Source organism: Rhizophagus irregularis, chromosome 2 (genome assembly GCF_026210795.1).
Source record: "Rhizophagus irregularis chromosome 2, complete sequence".
Classification (NCBI taxonomy): domain Eukaryota; kingdom Fungi; phylum Glomeromycota; class Glomeromycetes; order Glomerales; family Glomeraceae; genus Rhizophagus; species Rhizophagus irregularis.
This window is the reverse complement of record NC_089430.1, coordinates 3972535-3990636: the sequence shown is the minus strand read 5'-3', so window position 1 is coordinate 3990636 and position 18102 is coordinate 3972535. Positions and strand designations below refer to the sequence as shown.

General features: G+C 25.8%; 5 protein-coding genes across 5 annotated transcripts; 3 read left to right on the top strand and 2 right to left on the bottom strand.

The window, feature by feature from the left end:
• Window positions 1-120: 120 nt before the first annotated feature.
• On the top strand, window positions 121-1705 carry OCT59_012228 (uncharacterized protein). Its single transcript, XM_066134321.1, has 4 exons — window positions 121-592; window positions 662-805; window positions 882-1080; window positions 1202-1705. The coding sequence occupies exons 1-4, from the start codon at window positions 145-147 to the stop codon at window positions 1209-1211; spliced, it is 801 nt and encodes a 266-aa protein (XP_065989597.1). The 5' UTR covers window positions 121-144; the 3' UTR covers window positions 1212-1705.
• Window positions 1417-3388, bottom strand: OCT59_012227 (uncharacterized protein). Its single transcript, XM_025314863.2, has 6 exons — window positions 3320-3388; window positions 2814-3238; window positions 2483-2569; window positions 2329-2403; window positions 2163-2263; window positions 1417-2091 (listed from the first exon to the last, which is right to left on the bottom strand). The coding sequence occupies exons 2-5, from the start codon at window positions 3166-3168 to the stop codon at window positions 2214-2216; spliced, it is 567 nt and encodes a 188-aa protein (XP_025184175.1). The 5' UTR covers window positions 3169-3238; window positions 3320-3388; the 3' UTR covers window positions 1417-2091; window positions 2163-2213.
• Window positions 3389-4714: 1326 nt separating this feature from the next.
• OCT59_012226 (uncharacterized protein) lies at window positions 4715-6223 on the top strand. Its single transcript, XM_025309106.2, has 8 exons — window positions 4715-4886; window positions 4970-5033; window positions 5135-5330; window positions 5410-5500; window positions 5572-5675; window positions 5747-5803; window positions 5877-5919; window positions 6002-6223. Exons 1-8 carry the CDS (start codon window positions 4805-4807, stop codon window positions 6028-6030), a joined length of 666 nt encoding a protein of 221 aa, XP_025184176.2. The 5' UTR covers window positions 4715-4804; the 3' UTR covers window positions 6031-6223.
• Window positions 6132-7588, bottom strand: OCT59_012225 (uncharacterized protein). The gene has a single exon (XM_025314864.2). It carries the CDS (start codon window positions 7531-7533, stop codon window positions 6424-6426), a length of 1110 nt encoding a protein of 369 aa, XP_025184177.1. The 5' UTR covers window positions 7534-7588; the 3' UTR covers window positions 6132-6423.
• A 196-nt stretch (window positions 7589-7784) lies between these two features.
• OCT59_012224 (uncharacterized protein) lies at window positions 7785-10031 on the top strand (the record flags this gene model as incomplete). Its single annotated transcript, XM_025314865.2, has 1 exon — window positions 7785-10031. The coding sequence occupies one exon, from the start codon at window positions 7785-7787 to the stop codon at window positions 9594-9596; it is 1812 nt and encodes a 603-aa protein (XP_025184178.1). The 3' UTR covers window positions 9597-10031.
• Between the last annotated feature and the right edge of the window lie 8071 nt (window positions 10032-18102).

The following is an 18102-nucleotide window of genomic DNA, read 5'->3' as shown; positions in this document are numbered from 1 at the left end:
AATAAAATCTTGATCAAAAAAAATAATCACTGTTATCATGTGAATCATAATTTACAATGACTTGTGTTACGTGATAAAAGATAGATATTAAGATCGAATCGCAATATTAACTTTCAATAATTTTTTGTTTCGTCAACTAAAAAGATGGCTCATACTAAATTGGATTTTGATGAAAATTCTTCTAAAACACCTTCTTCATTAATTATAAAGGATATTGTACGTAATGAACAAGAAGAACTTGCGGAAGAAGTATTTTTAGAAGAACTTTCATCACAATTAGCAGAAAATCCAAAAGCAATGGCTGCAATAACAGAAGAATACATGAAAACCACTAAATCAGATGGACAAGATTTTGAGAGTATTCAACTGCTCCCTAATCCTGGATTTGTAATAAAAATTCGTATAGCATCCTCAAATAAAAAACTATATAAATTAAATTCAAAATTTTTCATCAATTTTTGTTATTCAAATAAAGTACCATGTCCACCAAATGCTACTGAAACTGAAATAAAAAAATCAATGAATGGCGATGAGGATTCAATTTATCGTGTTCCGACCGTTATTAGTAATATTCGAGAAGATAAAGACAATAGTATGTTTTTGATTATTTTGTATTTTTTTTCTTTAGTAATATAACTGATTTGAAATATTGAAATGTTAGAGGAGGATCTTTGTTATGTTTGTGATGCTATTATTCATACATTACCATTTAAAAGAACAAGAGAAGATTCCGATTTTAAATTATATATAATCGAACTGGCGGTGGAAATGATTGAAGAACAATTTAATCTAGAATTAACTCGCAGTACGTCACTATTCTGTTCTTGTGATTTTCAATAAGAACATGAATCTGGAAGAATTAATTTATGTATGTTATTCAGACTTTGCATATCCGAAAATAAGTTACAAAGGCAAAATAGAAGAGAAACCAGTTATGATTCCTAAACAACAGAAATCTTTAATAACGGAGATTTCCACGAAACCGAGCCAACGAAAAATAATTGATGAAAAATCAACCAAAAATGTCAGAACTCTGGATAAACCTAAATATACCATCACAGAAGAATTTAGAGATAAAAGGTTATTCCTGATTATAACTATTGATACGCCTTCTATGGTAAATTAACTAAATTTAATATGTAATAAATTACCTCTTTTTCTTTTTTTTTTAAAAAAAAATTATTTTTATTTATTTATATAGCAATCAGTAAAGGATAGCACATTAGACTTAGAACCTTTGCGTCTAATTTTTAATTCGCCCAGGAAATATAATTTGGATATCACGTTACCTTCAAAAGTGAATATCATATCTGCGAAAGCAAGATTTATAAAACCTAAGAAAAGATTGGTTATTAGAGCAGAGAAAGATTGATTAATCCAATGTAAAGTAAGCGTAACAATTACTTTTTTTTTATTAATATCATTTCAGAATGTAATTTTATTAAAGACCATAATCTATTTATGAAAAGAATGCATATTTAAATGTTTATACAACCAGCATATTATACAAAATGAATATATTTTAATATTCCACCTCTTTTAAAAAAAAAAAAATTAACATAATAATAATATTAATAATAATAAATTCGTAATAAATACAATATCATTCCACTAACTACCCCATAGTAAATTCCATAATTAAAGTACATAATTATTTTTGTCAAAATCCTCCAAATAAATCAATACGTTTTCGTTGTTGTATACAAAAACTAAGAAAATTTATTTCTAATGTCTTTTTGGTTCCATCTTTCCCTTACCCAATAAATAATTTTTATGCCATATTATAAATTTATGTATTCCATACACTCTTTTCTTTTACCCTATTAGATGAAAATAAAATTTGAATAAAAATTTCATAATTTGCATGTGAATTTTTTTTCCTTTGGGCCATTTTTTTTGGCCGTATAATAATTAATTAAAAAAAAATACTTCAATATTACGGAATTTTCATTTTTCTTTGATATTAGTTTGCTTTTTTCCATACAAAATTTGGAGGAAAACTATATCAAATACAGAGATTAAAAATTTATATATATAATTTAAATTATTTTCTTCACTTTTTTTTCGAATGCTGACTGCAAAAAAAAATATCTAATAAAAAAAAGACAAAATTAAACAGATTTTTTTATAATTTTTTTTTTTTATAAAAAAAAAAAAGATACCAAAAATTATAATAGTTTTAATAATTATTTTCGAAAGTATTCAATAGCCTATCACAGTATTATGCAATGACATTTTGGTGCTTCGTCTTTAGATTTAGGACCTAAAATATTTGTGAAATTTAAGTTAATTGAAAAAATTAAACCGGAACAATATTAATTAACTAACCATCATTGTCATGTTGCGACACATTTTTTATAGTCAAATGTACAATAGTGGTCTGTCCACGTAGAATCTTGTTTGCTAAATGAAACAAATTTAAATTACATACTAGTTATAAAGTATAAAAATGCAAAAAAAACATAAAATTAAACCTGCTTACTTTCAAGCGTGGTTCCATCCTCCAAGAATCGACCTTGGTACACGATCTTCAAACTTGACACCGCCACAGGGGTTTCATCGGCCCATTCTATAAGTAACAAATTTTTTTTTTTATTATAACTAAGTTAAATAAACCCATTCCAGAACTGAATATTTATATATAAAATTTGATTGAGCAAAATTCGAGTCGACTGATTGTCACAATTTAATATACTTTTTCAATTCAAATCCAAAAAAAAATAATATTGTAAGAGACTAATAACTTTTCCTGCATCACTAAAATGAGCAATTGACCAAAAATAAATAAATAAATAAATCTACCCAGTTATTACCTTTGGGCCAATTATTAAAAACTCGACTTTTAACCACTGTTATTGTATCGGTGGGATCAAAAGCAAATGTATGTCTTTTGCCAGAAACTAAAAGTAGGGTCAAATTGACCTTGTCTTCTAAATCTTTAGACTCTGCATCTTGTTGTGAAGCTTGTGAAGATGATGCGGAGGACGATGTTGTTGAATCGCCTCCCGATTGCGATTTTCTGTTTTCCGATTGTGTCGGCGTTTTTACAACAGTTGACTGTTTTGAATCACCATTATTATCAGCAGCCAAAGTTTTAGTTACTGAAGGTTGTGAAGTATCATCGTTACTACTACTGTGAGTAGGAGAATATTGAGGTTCAGCGCTCATTGTGTTTTGTTACTTGAGAATGGAAGAAATGGAAAGATGTAAACGAGTGTGAAAGATGAACTGTTCAGATCTAAAGTAAATGACAAAAACACATGATAATAATTAGATATAAATTAAAAATGGTATTCACGATATTATAAAAATATCCTACAATAAATAAAAGGTTAAGCGAGATTGTCTCCTGTAAATTATTAGCCGAGCGGCAACGGAAAAGAGTTTTTGTAGTTTTACAAGGAGAAAATAAGAAGGTAAATGAAATTATAAATGTGATAATCATGTGTCCCAGTAGAAATTCCGATAAACTGCGGGTAACTTTGTTTCACATTTTTAAATTCCTACCTTACACTAAAATTACAGCCGTGCAATCGTGGGCTGAAAGTAAAACGGACTATATGAGCCGAAATAGATTTCATTTTATAACTTTAAACTAAATATAATTAGTTTACAAGATAAGGACAAAAATCTTTTAATATAGAAAATTATATATATAATAATATCAGTAACTTAAGTAACATTATTTTCTTTCTTCACTAATATACAAATTGTATTTCAAATAATATTTTGCTTTTTCTATATAAGATATATTACCGGTGATGTTTAGCAATACCCTGATATTTATTTTAAAATAAATTTGAATTGCAATTATAATTAAAAACTAATTCTAAAATTAAATATTTTTTTAATGTTATCAATTTAGCAACTAAATATATATAATTTAAATATTAATTTAAAACCTTAAATTTCAATATTAATAAGAATTATTGTTTAAGTTCATGAATTATTTATCATATCATTATTATAAATTTTAAAAAAGAAATAAAAATAAAAAGTATTAAATTAAGCAAATATAGATTTTATTTAATGTTATTAATTAATAGGGTTATTAATAGGGTATTGCTAAACATCACCGGTAGTGATGATCACCGATGGTGAAATTATGATGTAATGCCGGCCAGTATTTTATTAGGTTTTAATTCTGGTCGAATATACATCATAATGCTGGTACGGTGACCATTACCGCCGGTGAGCTTTAGCAATTTACTAAATAGGGTTTTATTATTATTCCAAAATTTTGAATATTATTTATAAAACAGAAGGTTCAAATTAAATATTTTTTTAATTAAACAATTAAGATAATCAATTAATAAATATAACGTAATTTACTTTTTTATAAATTTTTTTAAAAAAATTAAATAAACAGGGTAAAAAATATGAATTATAATAATATCGGCTGATTTTCGCTAAATATAATCAATAAAACCTTATTTGTAATGCATTAATGAACTTACTTTTATACATCTATTCCTTTTGTAAAATCCCCTTAAATATTCCAAAGTTTCATTTACCATATTTTTTAAATGCAAGATTTTGGAGTTATACTTTGACATCCTTTATAGGTCATTACATAATGGCGTTAGATTATGGCGGTAAAAATCACACATTAGATAATGACAACATTATTTATGCAGAAGAATAGTATTGGCCTATAATAGTCAAATTTGTGACGGACAATATTTTTATATTGTCAAATATATATATGATCCGTATTCTACATGCTTGTTTTTACTTTCCCTAAACTCTTATTGAAAATTTAGATTCTTTGCTTTCGTAAATTAATTTAAACTTTATTAGAAAAATGTCTCTTATCTATGGGTTAGTAGCTCGAGGCTCAGTCATTCTGGCTGAACACACTGATTCTTCTGGCAATTTCACTCAAGGTAAATAATATTTCAAGGTTTTTCGTTTGCTTTTCAAATAGTTCGTTAAACTCCGATTAATCAATTTTCTTTCATTTTTACAGTCACTCAGGCAATTCTTGAAAAAATTCCACCAAATAATTCAAAATTAACTTACGTTTATGACAGGTATAATAATTTGAAATCTTTTATAGAAGGGTTTTGTTATACTATTAAATTTAATTATATTTAATGTGTATGTATGTGTATGTATTTTGACTATAAAAAAGATATCTTTTCCATTATATTTGTGAGGATGGTCTCACTTATTTGTGTATGGCTGATGATTCTTTTGGACGACGAATTCCTTTTGCTTTTTTGCAAGATATAAAGGAAAAGTTTTTAGCTAATTATTCAAAAGACAGAGCAAACACAGCTCTGCCTTACGGTATGAACGAATTTTCAAAAGTCATTGAAAAACAAATGGTATGTATTATGAATTTAATAGGAAAATCATTCGTAATTATAATTTAAATTTTAACTTTTTTTGAAATTCTCGATATAGAAATATTTCTCGAATAATCCAGATGTTGACAAAATTAAGCAAGTGCATGGAGAGGTTGAACAAGTTAAGGATGTTATGGTTACTAATATTGGTAATTACTCGCTATCTTTTTTATAAATGTAATTTAATATTTCAATTTTTTTTCTAACGATTTTATCATAGAACGTGTTTTGGCACGTGGTGAAAGAATTGAACTTTTGGTCAACAAGACTGATAATCTAAATCAACAAGCATTTGCCTTTAGAAAGAGAAGTACTGCATTGAGGGTTTGTAACCATATTTTCTTCTTTTGGATATTCTATATGTAAAATATCACTAATAATTTATTTGCTTATAGCGGTCAATGTGGTGGAAGAACACAAAATTAATGATCCTTTTAGGATTCGTCATCATTGTAAGTATAAAATTAAAACTTTTTATTTAAGATAAATATATTTTACTGATAGGAAAAACAATTTTTTTATTAGTTGATTATCTACTTTATCATCAGTACTGCTTGTGGGTTTCCTAGTAAGTTTCTTTTTTAAAATGCTAAATTTATTTTACAATATACATTAACACAAAATTCTTTTTCTTTCTTTTATTTCATAAGCTTGGGCTGCTTGTCGAGGTGGTAATTAATTTAAGGTTATATAGATTATATTATTTTTGTCAATCCTTAATAAGAAATAATTTTTTTATGATTTTTAACAAAGGTAAGTAAGATCAATTTTATATATTTTATAATTTTAGTTTTAATCTTTGGTGAAAATGTACAATAGGTAAATGGTAAAAAAAAGAAAAAAATATAAATTTGATAAGATTTTTACTTGAAAATCGAATTTACATTTGATAAGATAATAATGTCACAATCTCCGATTAGATCGAAGATTGGTTATCTAATCAGATTGCGATAATCATGTGCTACTTGAATACTTCCTAACCCGCAACCAATGTTCATATTCCAACCGTACTATAACTAATCCCACTCATTAAAAAGATGTTTTGAAGAAAACAACTGCTGCAGTATTGTAATCATTCCTGAGAACCTCGCTTCATTTGAACTAAACCATCAGCAAATTGAGCTTGATACCGATATGCAGCTGTAATGATTGAAGATTTAACAATATCCAAAGGTTCAATAATCTTAGCTAATATACTAGCATGAATTAAACGGAAATCAATAAAATTTAAGATAGAATTCAAAATTGATTTAATTTTATCTCTATGTTGTTCTAATAAGTTACTACTATTTGGATCAACTGGATCCAATTCTTTTATACCAGAGCCTTTTTGTCCTTCCAAACCGGCAATATTCGGTAAAAGTAATGAAAAATAGATAACATCATTCGTCTCAATTTGATCTACAGCCCATAATACACAATATCTGAATACATCATATTCTGTAGTGACAAAATTTCCTTCCTTCAGATTTAAAGTGCGGGAAAGAAGGAATTCCAACGCTTTTGAAGATAAATTGTGATAATCAATATTATATAAAGATTTTGACATTAAAAATTTACAAATTTCATCAATAAGTTGGTCATCATCATCATTAATATCATTAATCGAATTATCCGAGATTTTTGATAAAATTTTTGCTATTTGATTACTACTACCAACATTATGACAATGCTCCATATAGGATTTCATGAACTGAACAATTATTTCTTTTAAATTTGGAAGTAAGAAGGCCGTAGCCCCATAATATGCATCTGGTACTATATCGATTGTTAACGTTTCATCAGATACATTTCCAGTATAAAAATATTCTAATACTACTTTAAAAATCGATGACGTTACTTCTTTAATAATGATTTTGTTTGATTTTGTTTGCTCTTGTGTGGATAATAATAAATTATGAAAATAATTTGAACGACCGGCTAAAAATAATTTATTAGCATGTAATTCTTCATCATCATTACACCTAATAATAAGATCACTGTAAAGTGGATTATCTATCATGTCTGTTAAATCCACAATTAATGAATCTCCTCGTGTATATGGTTTAGGTGGAGAGTTAGTGGTTGTTTTGTAGTCTTCGCATTCTTCGTCGGTAGTATCATTGGTTTTTGTTGATACTTCTTGAGGAGTTTCTGTTACTCGGGGTCTTTTGTTGCGCAAATTTTTTCTGGCGTCATCCATTATTCTCACGGAATATTGACAGTTTAATATTTGCCGCGCGTGAATTTAAAATCAAACTATCAATTATCGGCCAATTAGATTTGCGCTATACTATTTTTGTATTTGTGAAATAATGGCCGGAAAAATTACGTGTTCAAGATACATAATAGTACCGTTTTTAGAATATTTGCTTGGCATTATCGGCATTATAAAATGACTATAAAGTCTCACCTGTTTTTAAAATTCTTTACTTTTTGAAAAATATATCAAAAATGGAGGAGAGCATTGAACCACTACTTATCGAACAAACTTCATCAAAACAGCAACATAGTTATTATTCAATTGTTACAATATTTATATTGTCAATGTTGTACTTTTATATTGCTATTAAAGAATATCCAAAATGGAGGAAATTGCGAGAAAATTTCTTCACAAAATCCAAAAATAATTTAAAATTTGATCCCAAACCCGAAACAACGGAACAAAAAAATCCGTTACTTTATATTCCATTTATTCCTTTTGCAGCAATATATTTAACATTAAGAATAATATGGGACACATTTAGATTATTCGTATTTTATTCATTAGATTTAATTGAAATGGGCTTAATAATGCTTGGAAACTTTTTAATACAAAATATTAAAATGATACCAAAAGTTTGTGCAGCAATACCTTCATTATGGAAAACTTACATTCAAACCCCATTTCTTAAGATGTCATATCTTTTGTTAGATTGGTCGTATTTATATGTATGGCCGGTACTTAAATCTACGGTAATTATTGCGTGGGACATCAGCATTGTGACATGGACAAAAGGACGGGAAGTTACAATATATTCATGGAAGTTTTTAGTAAAATATTCTAAAATTGGATGGGATGAAATAATATTTCCATCATTAAACTTTATGTCATGGGTAGTAACCACATTCATTATTGAACCAGGTAAATGGATGATATCTAGTAGTGTCTATTTAGGAAGGATATTTTGGTATTGTGGATGTTTCCTCGCCAGAGATTTAGCAGAAGATTTTAAAGAATTATTTTGTGTTGGATGGAAAATTAGCGTATTAATATACAATAATGTATTACACCCAGCCGGAAAATTGGCTAATAGAATTTATGAAAAGTTTAGACATTATTTTCCTAAACTCCAAAAAATTTTATATGTAAGATTTATATTGGCTATAACAAATGAAGCGATTTATATTATATACGAAATCTGTAGAGATCCATTATTTCGTAGTTGTGCAGAATACATTTATTCTATCTTACAATCTGCAATTATTTATAATATAATCAAAAAACTTATCAGCGATATATCTAGTATACTACAAATCATTAAACCAAAACTTATGAATCGTCTTAAACAATGTGGACTGGAATTAATCGAATTCACATTTATGTCAGCGTTGGAAATATCTAGATCAGCATACTTTTATTATACCATATTATTACCAATATTCATCAACATGCCAGTAATTTATAATGAATTTAAACAAATTTGTAATGAATTCTATAGAAATGTTAAGGAGCGTGTATCGAAAATTTTGAAATCATTATGGACAATATTCGCTCCTTTATTACGTCCCATAATATTAGCTTTAAGTTTCTTTTATACAACAGTAATTTTAGTTGTACTTTTATCAGCATTCAAGATGGGCAATTTTGTAGTATCAATATCAATCGAAGCACTTAAAGAGGCATTAGTTTTAGTACAAAAAGGTTTATCAACATTACATTCTATATTAGGATCAATGTATAATGCTCTCTTACCTTATCTTTCTTTAATATTACAAACAACAAAGGATATGATGTATGAGTTATATGTAGCAATTAATAATTTGGTGGCAGAATACTTTCCTTCATTTATGAATTATTTTACTGGAGTCATTTTAAGGCAAGTACAAACACTCAAAGAGTATGCAATGAATGCTTATGAAAAATATGAACCTGTCATTGTGGAATTAAAAGATCGTGTTAAAGTGACTGCTGACGAAGTTGTTTTAAATATTGGTCAAGGTATGATGGAATGGGTTAAAAAAGAGAAGGCATTAAAAGAAGGTGTTTTATTTAAAGAGGAATAATCAATAGTAATAGGAAAGAGCAAGGACTTTTTAAGAAAAAAATCATTTTTTTTTATATTTTTATGTTTTATATAAATCATATGTAATAACAAAAATTTTATAAAATATATATAAATACCTCATTTACATTTTGAAAATAAAGATATTTTTTACTGTTAACTTACAAAATTATATAAAGAATAAGTATAACTCAGTAAATACATGTATTATTTATATAATTTAATAATAGTAATAAAAAGGTAATTTTTATAATGTATTAAATGGAAAAATCTTATTCTTATTCAAAACTTGATAGTTCAGTTCACCTTTATACTTCCAAGGTTGTAAATAAATTTTGTATTTAATATAAAAAACACATTTTTATTTTCATAATAAAATAAAATACAATAAGATTAAGAAAATAAAATAAAGTAAACTATAATAAAAAAGAATAACATATATTTCAAGATAAAATTACAAAAAAACATGTAAATACAAACAGTTGAGCTGTTGGAGTGAAAAGTAAGAACTGTGAAAAATATTACTTTTTATTAATATATTATTTTTAGATTAGTAGTACAAAATTACATTACTAAAAATTTTTTAATAATGTTCTTAGAGTAGTTGTTGTAACTTGTTATTTTGTATTAGAATTGTAATGCTGACTGGAATTATATAGTTATCATATAAATTTTGCTTTTTTAAATTATTTAATATTATGTTTTAAAATTTATTTATATAGGTAATCTAAACATTACAAATTTTTTTAATTATATAAATTATAAGATTGCATTCCAATATACAATTTAATCTATTTAATATAAAAAAAAAAGAGAAAATAAAAATGGATTAATTTTTCATCCAACCTGAATATTCAATTTGTTTTAATTTTCTCTTTACTTTTATTTTTAAAGACAATTTTTTTTTATTATACTAGTGTTCACCTGTTGTCTACGACAACAGTTAATATGTAATTCCGGCCAGAATTAAAAGATCTGCAAAGAATTTCCTTTTTTGGAAATTTGAGCAACACAATTTTTTTAATTTCTCTGAAAAGTAACAGAAGATAAAATTTCCTTTTTTGGAAATTTGCGTAACCGATAATTTCCTTTTATGGAATCCTGTGTAACCCAAAATTTCAGTTTTTCGCCAGAAATAAAATTTCCTTTTTTGGTCTTGTGTAACATTGGCGACGAATAGGAGTAGGGTTACACAATTCAAATGACTTATTTATATGGTTAATCTAAACATAACGCCTACGTGATTGCAGTGTTTTTTAATATATAGAATTATATATTGATAGATATTTATAAAATATTTAAAAAAAAAATCTTTTTATTAACTTAATATTTATAAAATGGCTAAAATGTATTTATTTACAAATTAACAGATTATAACTTTAATTGAAGTAAATATAGCACCATTTGACATATCTCATTAAGGCAAATTTAATAGTTATATACCTATATTTTATCCTTTTATAATCACTAAATAATAAATTAATACAAATTAATATTCATTAAAATTATAAAAATTTCATTTTTTAAAATTAAATAATTCTATAAATATAAACTTTTAAACCTTAAAAATAATTTGCATACTTTAAAAATACATTCTAAATACATATTAGAAAATTGATACGTTTGAAGCGTCATAAATCATATGTTCATAATAAAATGTAAGAAATCAACAACACAATAATTAAAAATTCAGTTTATTTATGAATTAATTGTTTTATTTTTTTATTTTTTATTTATTTTCAGTTATTTTAATTTTTATTTTAAAAAAAACAAATACAAATTAAAAAAAACATAAAAAATATATTATAAAAATTATAAGAAAAAATTTATTTATCTTTTGAATGGTGTAAAAAACTTTTAAGAAATATTAAAAAATTAAGGAAATTTTAAATCAGGAGACATAAATAAAAAATATTATATATAATACATATAAATAAATTTAAGATTACACTTAATTCTAAGATTTTATTGGTCATATATGTATGCAAACAGATAATACTTTGAAGTAAAATGGAAGTGTTCTATGCATATGCTTTGAATAATAAAGCATTTTTTTTTAAATTTTTTTAGTTCTATTACTTTTATTTCAAAAGTTTTCAAGTTTTGTAAAGATTATTTAAATATATAAGGTTTTTGCAATAAAAAGGTATAAAACTCAAAAAAAAATTTAATTTTACTTTATATGTTAATAATTATGTTTTTTTTACTGAAATAAATGCAAATTTAATATTAATTCAATTTTTAATATTTTTTGAGTTTTGTACTTTTCTATTGCAAAGACTTCATATATGTAAAATAGAGTTAATTTTAAATTATTTAACTAAAAATTAATAAATTTATTTATATAAAATATATACATTTAAAAATTGCTTAATAGTTCGCTTCTTTTTATTTAAATTATAAATTAATTTAAAATATCAGATTTAAATTAGATTAAGGGCGTTCTCAAGCATCTCCCTCAATTAGACCTGATAGTGATGTCATTGTACTCAAGTATCACAATTAATGACAAGATCAATAGAATTATAAGTTCGATTTAGCTTGAGCATGCCTCTTTTATAGTTTAACATAAATTTTTTAAGCAACAGTTTTTTTTTATGATAACCAATTTTATAGTTTTCGACATGTCTATGAAGTTTCAAATCCAATTTTTAATGCAACCACTTTAAATGATTTTACGAACTTGCAACTTTTTTGCAACAGCAAAGTCAAATATTGGCTCTAAACGACAAAAAAAAGTAAATACATATTCTTTTTAAATGTAATATAGATCTTTATTGATTTCTTTTTTATAGGTATCTTCTTCCATTGATTGTAATAATCATGTCGCTATTTCTCCTGATTATGCAACTTCAACTTCAATTCCACTTACACCAATTCATGCTAGCAAGCCATCAAATCGATGAACATCAGCAGAAATTTAGATATTTATTAAAGAGGTTGGAGAACATTAACAAGCTTTGCAAAAAGTTAAAGATCCAAAGGAAAAAGGCCAAATTTGGAATAATATTGTTTCTAATATACAATCTTCTAATGTTGCAAGTTCCGTTTTAAAAGAGCGTTCTAAAGCTTCTATTTAACAAAAGTGGGACACAGTTTTTCAAAAATATAGAGAGTACTTTCTATAATTTGAGTAAAAGTTAAAAGATAATTCATATTTGTGTCAAAGTCTCTATTATTTCTTTTAAAATTTTCTTGCATTAAGAATAAAATAATAATTTTTTTATATTGTGAAAGAGCTTGCTGAGAACTCATTTTTGTCATAAAAAAATAAAGTAAATTATTGTAATGATTGAACATCATCTATCAATTGAAGATCATTGAGAAAAAAAGGTGGTTTTTAGCTCGCTTGTTGATCATCAAAATAAGAAACTCTTTGAAACTTTTTTGACCAATCAGATCATTAATCAGTCTATCAATTGGGGTGCTTGAGAACGCCCTAAATTAGACTTTAAATTATATAAAAAAATTAAAAATTTGGATTTTTTTCAATTTTTTTAACAATTAATTATCAAAAATTAATAAATATTATTAAAATAAATTTAATAGTAATTAAATCATTAAAATTAATATTAATATGATAATAAAAAATTAATATATACCTATCACTAATATAATTTCAGTAATTTTAGCATTCAATTAGTTTTACTAACTTTTTAATAAAAATTTATTATAATTTTACACTAATTTTGCCAAGTTTTATTTTTTTAATATTACATTAATTTGCAGTCACTATAAATACTAACGTTTTTAATATGCTATTAAAATTCTTTAATTTTACTAGTAATTTTAGATATTATGTAATATTATATAGTAATATAAAAAGGGATTAAAATTTAAACGCATCTGCATTTTGAATGTACTCTTCTTTTTTGAAAATTTTTATATAATAAAAATGCTGATTATTTTATCATATAATATTAAAAAATTACTGATTTTTTTGAATAAATGCAATTTATATCTTATATATTTATAAATAAACTCATATTATATATATATTTTTACCTCTTCTACAACTTTATTTATTATAGCAAAAAGGGTTTAAAACTTCATTTTTGACTTATATTATAAGAATACGTTTAAATGCAGGTATGTTTAAATTTTAATTTCATATAAAAATATTCAAAAAATAATATTATTAAAAGAAAATTTTATTTTTCATTTTCCTGAATTTAATATATAAAAATAATGTTAGGCCAATTATTTGGCAATTATTTTCAAGTAATTTTTGATAAAAAATAAAATTCAATATAAATTCATATAACTTTTAAATTATAATTTATAGATAATTTTGCCTGCTTTACAAATTTACTTAATATCTTAAAAAAGATTTTGATAATTTATAATTTATTTTTATTTTATTTTTATTTACTCTCATAAAAATTGATATTTAATTATGGTAAAAAGTTTATGTAATCATAAACAATAACCTCTAAAATATTTCACTCAACAAGCAAATGTTCCCAATGAGTTATAATTTATAATTTAAAAAAATAAAAAATATTAAATCTTACATAGAATTAGAAATAAATTTACTTTTATTAAAAATTTTTTTTTTTTTTAATTATACTTAAAGGAGATCAGTCATTTTTATTTAATGATGTAATTACAATAATCACAACATATTTACAAAAAATAAATAAGACCATACCTGCATGCAGATAGACCTTTGAGTCAAAATTACCCAAATATGAACTGTATTACCATTATAAATACATTAAAAACAAAAAAGTAATGTAAAAAATTAAACTTCTTTATGATCTTCATAGGGTTCCTCCAAAGGACACCATTACACTTTATTAAAATGTACAGCTTTATTACTGTATACACTAATTCATCATGGTGCAATCCTATAAAGAATTGGCACGTTCTGGAATGAAATTCATAGATCACATTATATAGCCTTAACTTCCATCACATCCAGGTGAATACACTATATATGCCACCCAAATTATTTTGGGCTGCCGTAATTATAAGTAAAATCCCAAATTCAATTATGACATCCCAAATTATTTTGGCACTTTACATAGTAAATTATATATAAATTGAATGAATTACGACATCCCAAATTATAATTATGGCATCCCAAAATAATTTGGACAGCATGTATAGGATACACTAGGTCCAACCTATACACTTTAATGTAATTTAATGTATCTAATTTTGACATTTCTACTGCTGATTAACTTTGATTAGTAAAAATTAAAAACTAAAATTCACCAATCCCATCAGCTTCGCTCCCTAAAGATCTACATAAATCCAAAAAAATTAAGTAATACCAAACCTTTAGCCCAGATGATTAACATTCCAATATCCCTAACTCCCAAAAGAAAACCAAGAGCGAAAATGCTGAAATTTCAAGGATAAAAAAAAAAACAAAAACAAAAAGGAAAGTCATAACCTCAGAAAATCCCTAGAGGAAAAACTGAGTAAAAAAAGAAATAAATCCTAAGCCTTTGTCTACCACTACAAACATTTCAAAGTCTCAAACGTTAACTAATAATAAAGAAAAGCCCACTTCTTAAGTGATCACCTCTATTTCAACTTATACTTCATGGAAAAAACTTTTGCAATGCTTCCAAAAATAAAGAAACTAATGGAAAAACTTCATATTGGTGCAGAATTCAAAGTCCAGCCGCTCAATACATAACTGTTACAACTTTTAGGAACTCGGTGGTGGCAGAAATAAAATTATTTTTGGTAAAAACCACTCCATAGTTTTGTAACTCCACTAAAACTTTAAGTTAAAGGTCCGTTCAAATTTTGAAAGAATGACCAAGAAGTTCACAATAAAAAACAAAGTACTCTACAGCTACTCGAATGAGAAAAATCAAAGTTTTTCCTTACTGGAAAAATGGCCAAATAATCAGTAAGGTAAAAGCAAATGTAGAAATCATCCTCTTCTATTAAAAAGTTATTTATTAATACTAATTATTTTAAATTTGTTATATAAAAATATTTTTTTATATTTATAATTAGCATACAAAGTGGCTAAAAATGGTTTTTATAGTCCGGCCGGGAATCAGGCTTTCAAGTTGTTTCTTAAAAAAATTTTTTTATATTATTACTATGCCTGCAGGTAATTTTTTAAAAAATCAAAAAAAATTTCACATATAAAATTTTTGAAAAAAAAATTAAAAGCCGGGTTGCCGGGTTATTAATGAAATTTTTATATTATGAAAACTATAAAATCAAGTTTGTATGGCCTTATATAAAATTATAATAAAAATTTTTATTATATTATAAAATTTACTAATATAATAATTACTTATTAGAGTTGATTACCCCTGGCTCATTGGTAAGTCTGTGAGTCCTTTTGGGAAGTCTGAGTATGGTGAGGTCATAGGTTCGATTCTGCCAATCATGAAAATTAAAAGAATTTTACTGCGGACACTACTACTAATAATGTGAAGGTACAGGGATTAGTGTAGGCTGAACTGCATCATGGTGAATTAGTATGTATCTGTCGACGACATATTTTAACAAAGGGTTATGGTGTTCTCCTAGCGTTCCCTATGAGGCCATTGGGAAGCCTATTGTCCTGTTTGGATGGTCGTTCTACTTGTCATACCATCTGCAGGTCTTTCTTATCTTGGTCTTACATCTACGATACCACTAAGAGTGTGGTAAACTTTACTGTGGGAGTTTACTATGCTAGATGGTCCTCATAGATGGTAAAGTCTCAAGTGCAATGTCTTAGCAGTAGTTTACCTTTTAATAGGTTTAGGCTGATTGGAGACGTTTGTAAGCTCACAGGTATATAAGGTTAGGTGAGGGTTTGATTCATCGAGTGAATTTGACGTACTGGTGGGTGATCCCTGGGTAACTGGGTTGGTTACTTATAATAAAGGGGTGATCCCAGTACTCTTAGCAGCTTACTGTCCTGGTAGTCACTACTATTACTACTGGGGGATTTACAACTATGATGGGCTGGTATAGTAATCGCGACCTGTAGTGGGCTTTGAGTGAGACCATATTAGTAGTCTTAGTATTGCAGTACCTCTAAGCTAACCATCATGGAAGGACTTCTAGATGTCTGCTCCGTTATATCTGCCGTACGTGGGTGGTTCTTCAAACTTCTGACGGAGTCTTAGTGGGTAGTATAACTGTGTCGGAGCCTGCTACGCACGATCTATCCTTGTGTAAGTATAAACTTGGGTCGTCTTTCCAGTGTGGTATATAGGGGTAAGGGAATGTACATCTGGTTACTTCTAATAATTAGAGTAGGTGTTTGGTTTAAAGATGTAATATGTAATTATTTTTAGAAGGTTATAAGGTTGCAACTATTACAACATACATACAACACTTTTGTTGTAATTACACAATATTATAATTATTATATAGTATTATAATTACTACTAGTATTGTAATTATTTCCAATTATATAAATATGTATTATTATATATTAATTATTTCTTTTATGATGATATTTGTTCTATAAAAACTTATTTTTGTAATTTTTATTTTTCAAAAAGGAAATTTTTGAACAATCATAAGTGTTGTAATATTACAACACTTTAACTTTAAAAGTAGTAATAGGTTGCAACCCTTACTATTACAACACAAGGGTAGTAATTATCAATTACATACTACATCTTTAGTTCTGGTTAGTGCTTGCTTAATGTAGGAGCAGTATTTCCACAACTTTAAGTTGTAGCAGCTTCCCTTTAAGTTGCTTTGCCGGAAACCTAGGGGTTTAGGCAAGATGGCGTTTTGCCGAAAAGCAAAATTCTGCCAAAACTATATTAAAGTTATATTAAAAAACTGGCAAAACTTTGGAGAAAGGCAAAACTGCCGAAACTTATTATAAATGCCGAAACTGCTGAAACTCTGCCAAAACTATAATAAATCTATAGTAAAATTTTAACAAAACTAATCGTAAGATTTTGAAGAGGTTTAGACAAGCAACCTTATGCTTCCCTCCACGTAACTCTAGCGAACCTAGGCTTATGCCGATATCTCCTAAAACATAAAAAAAAAAATAATAATAATTACTTATTAAAAAGAGTTTTAAAAAACAATAATACCTTTTTTTAACTTGAAAAAAAATTATTTTTGAATATAAAAATGCCATTTTATCAGAATTGAAAACTTATAATTGTATAAAATTAACTAAAAATTTTAGTACGATTCTATTTAATATACAAAAACTAACTTTATAAAAAATTTTAAAATTATTGCAAGAAAAATAGTTAAATTTTTTCATAATGCATTCCAAAAATATATCTGAAAATCATGATGTAATAATATAATTCAAATTGAAAAGAATGCTAGTATTACCAAATTTATCAAACTCTTCTCCTTTATTCCTACTATTTTTTTTAAATAATGCTGGTTTGAACAGAAATTTTATAGAACATTGATCTAATAATTGATATAAATTTCTTATTATAGCTAAAGCTCTATATGAATCAGCTTACGAGTCAAAAGTACTTTAAAAATATATTAGCTTACGAGCCAGCTTGTGAGCCAATATATTTTTAAAGTACTTTTAAGTACGAAGCTAG

What these genes read in the sequence shown, in the direction of transcription:
- OCT59_012225 (XM_025314864.2), bottom strand. Translation starts at nt 7,533, where the DNA reads ATGGATGACGCCAGAAAAAATTTGCGCAACAAAAGACCCCGAGTAACA.
- OCT59_012226 (XM_025309106.2), top strand. Translation starts at nt 4,805, where the DNA reads ATGTCTCTTATCTATGGGTTAGTAGCTCGAGGCTCAGTCATTCTGGCT. An exon ending in TGTTATGGTTACTAATATTG is followed by an intron (nt 5,501 to 5,571) that starts GTAATTACTCGC and finishes ATTTTATCATAG; the next exon opens with AACGTGTTTTGGCACGTGGT. An exon ending in AGAGAAGTACTGCATTGAGG is followed by an intron (nt 5,676 to 5,746) that starts GTTTGTAACCAT and finishes ATTTGCTTATAG; the next exon opens with CGGTCAATGTGGTGGAAGAA.
- OCT59_012228 (XM_066134321.1), top strand. Translation starts at nt 145, where the DNA reads ATGGCTCATACTAAATTGGATTTTGATGAAAATTCTTCTAAAACACCT. An exon ending in TCGAGAAGATAAAGACAATA is followed by an intron (nt 593 to 661) that starts GTATGTTTTTGA and finishes TTGAAATGTTAG; the next exon opens with AGGAGGATCTTTGTTATGTT. An exon ending in TAATCTAGAATTAACTCGCA is followed by an intron (nt 806 to 881) that starts GTACGTCACTAT and finishes TATGTTATTCAG; the next exon opens with ACTTTGCATATCCGAAAATA.
- OCT59_012227 (XM_025314863.2), bottom strand. Translation starts at nt 3,168, where the DNA reads ATGAGCGCTGAACCTCAATATTCTCCTACTCACAGTAGTAGTAACGAT. An exon ending in TTTTAATAATTGGCCCAAAG is followed by an intron (nt 2,570 to 2,813) that starts GTAATAACTGGG and finishes TGTTACTTATAG; the next exon opens with AATGGGCCGATGAAACCCCT. An exon ending in GTCGCAACATGACAATGATG is followed by an intron (nt 2,264 to 2,328) that starts GTTAGTTAATTA and finishes CAAATATTTTAG; the next exon opens with GTCCTAAATCTAAAGACGAA.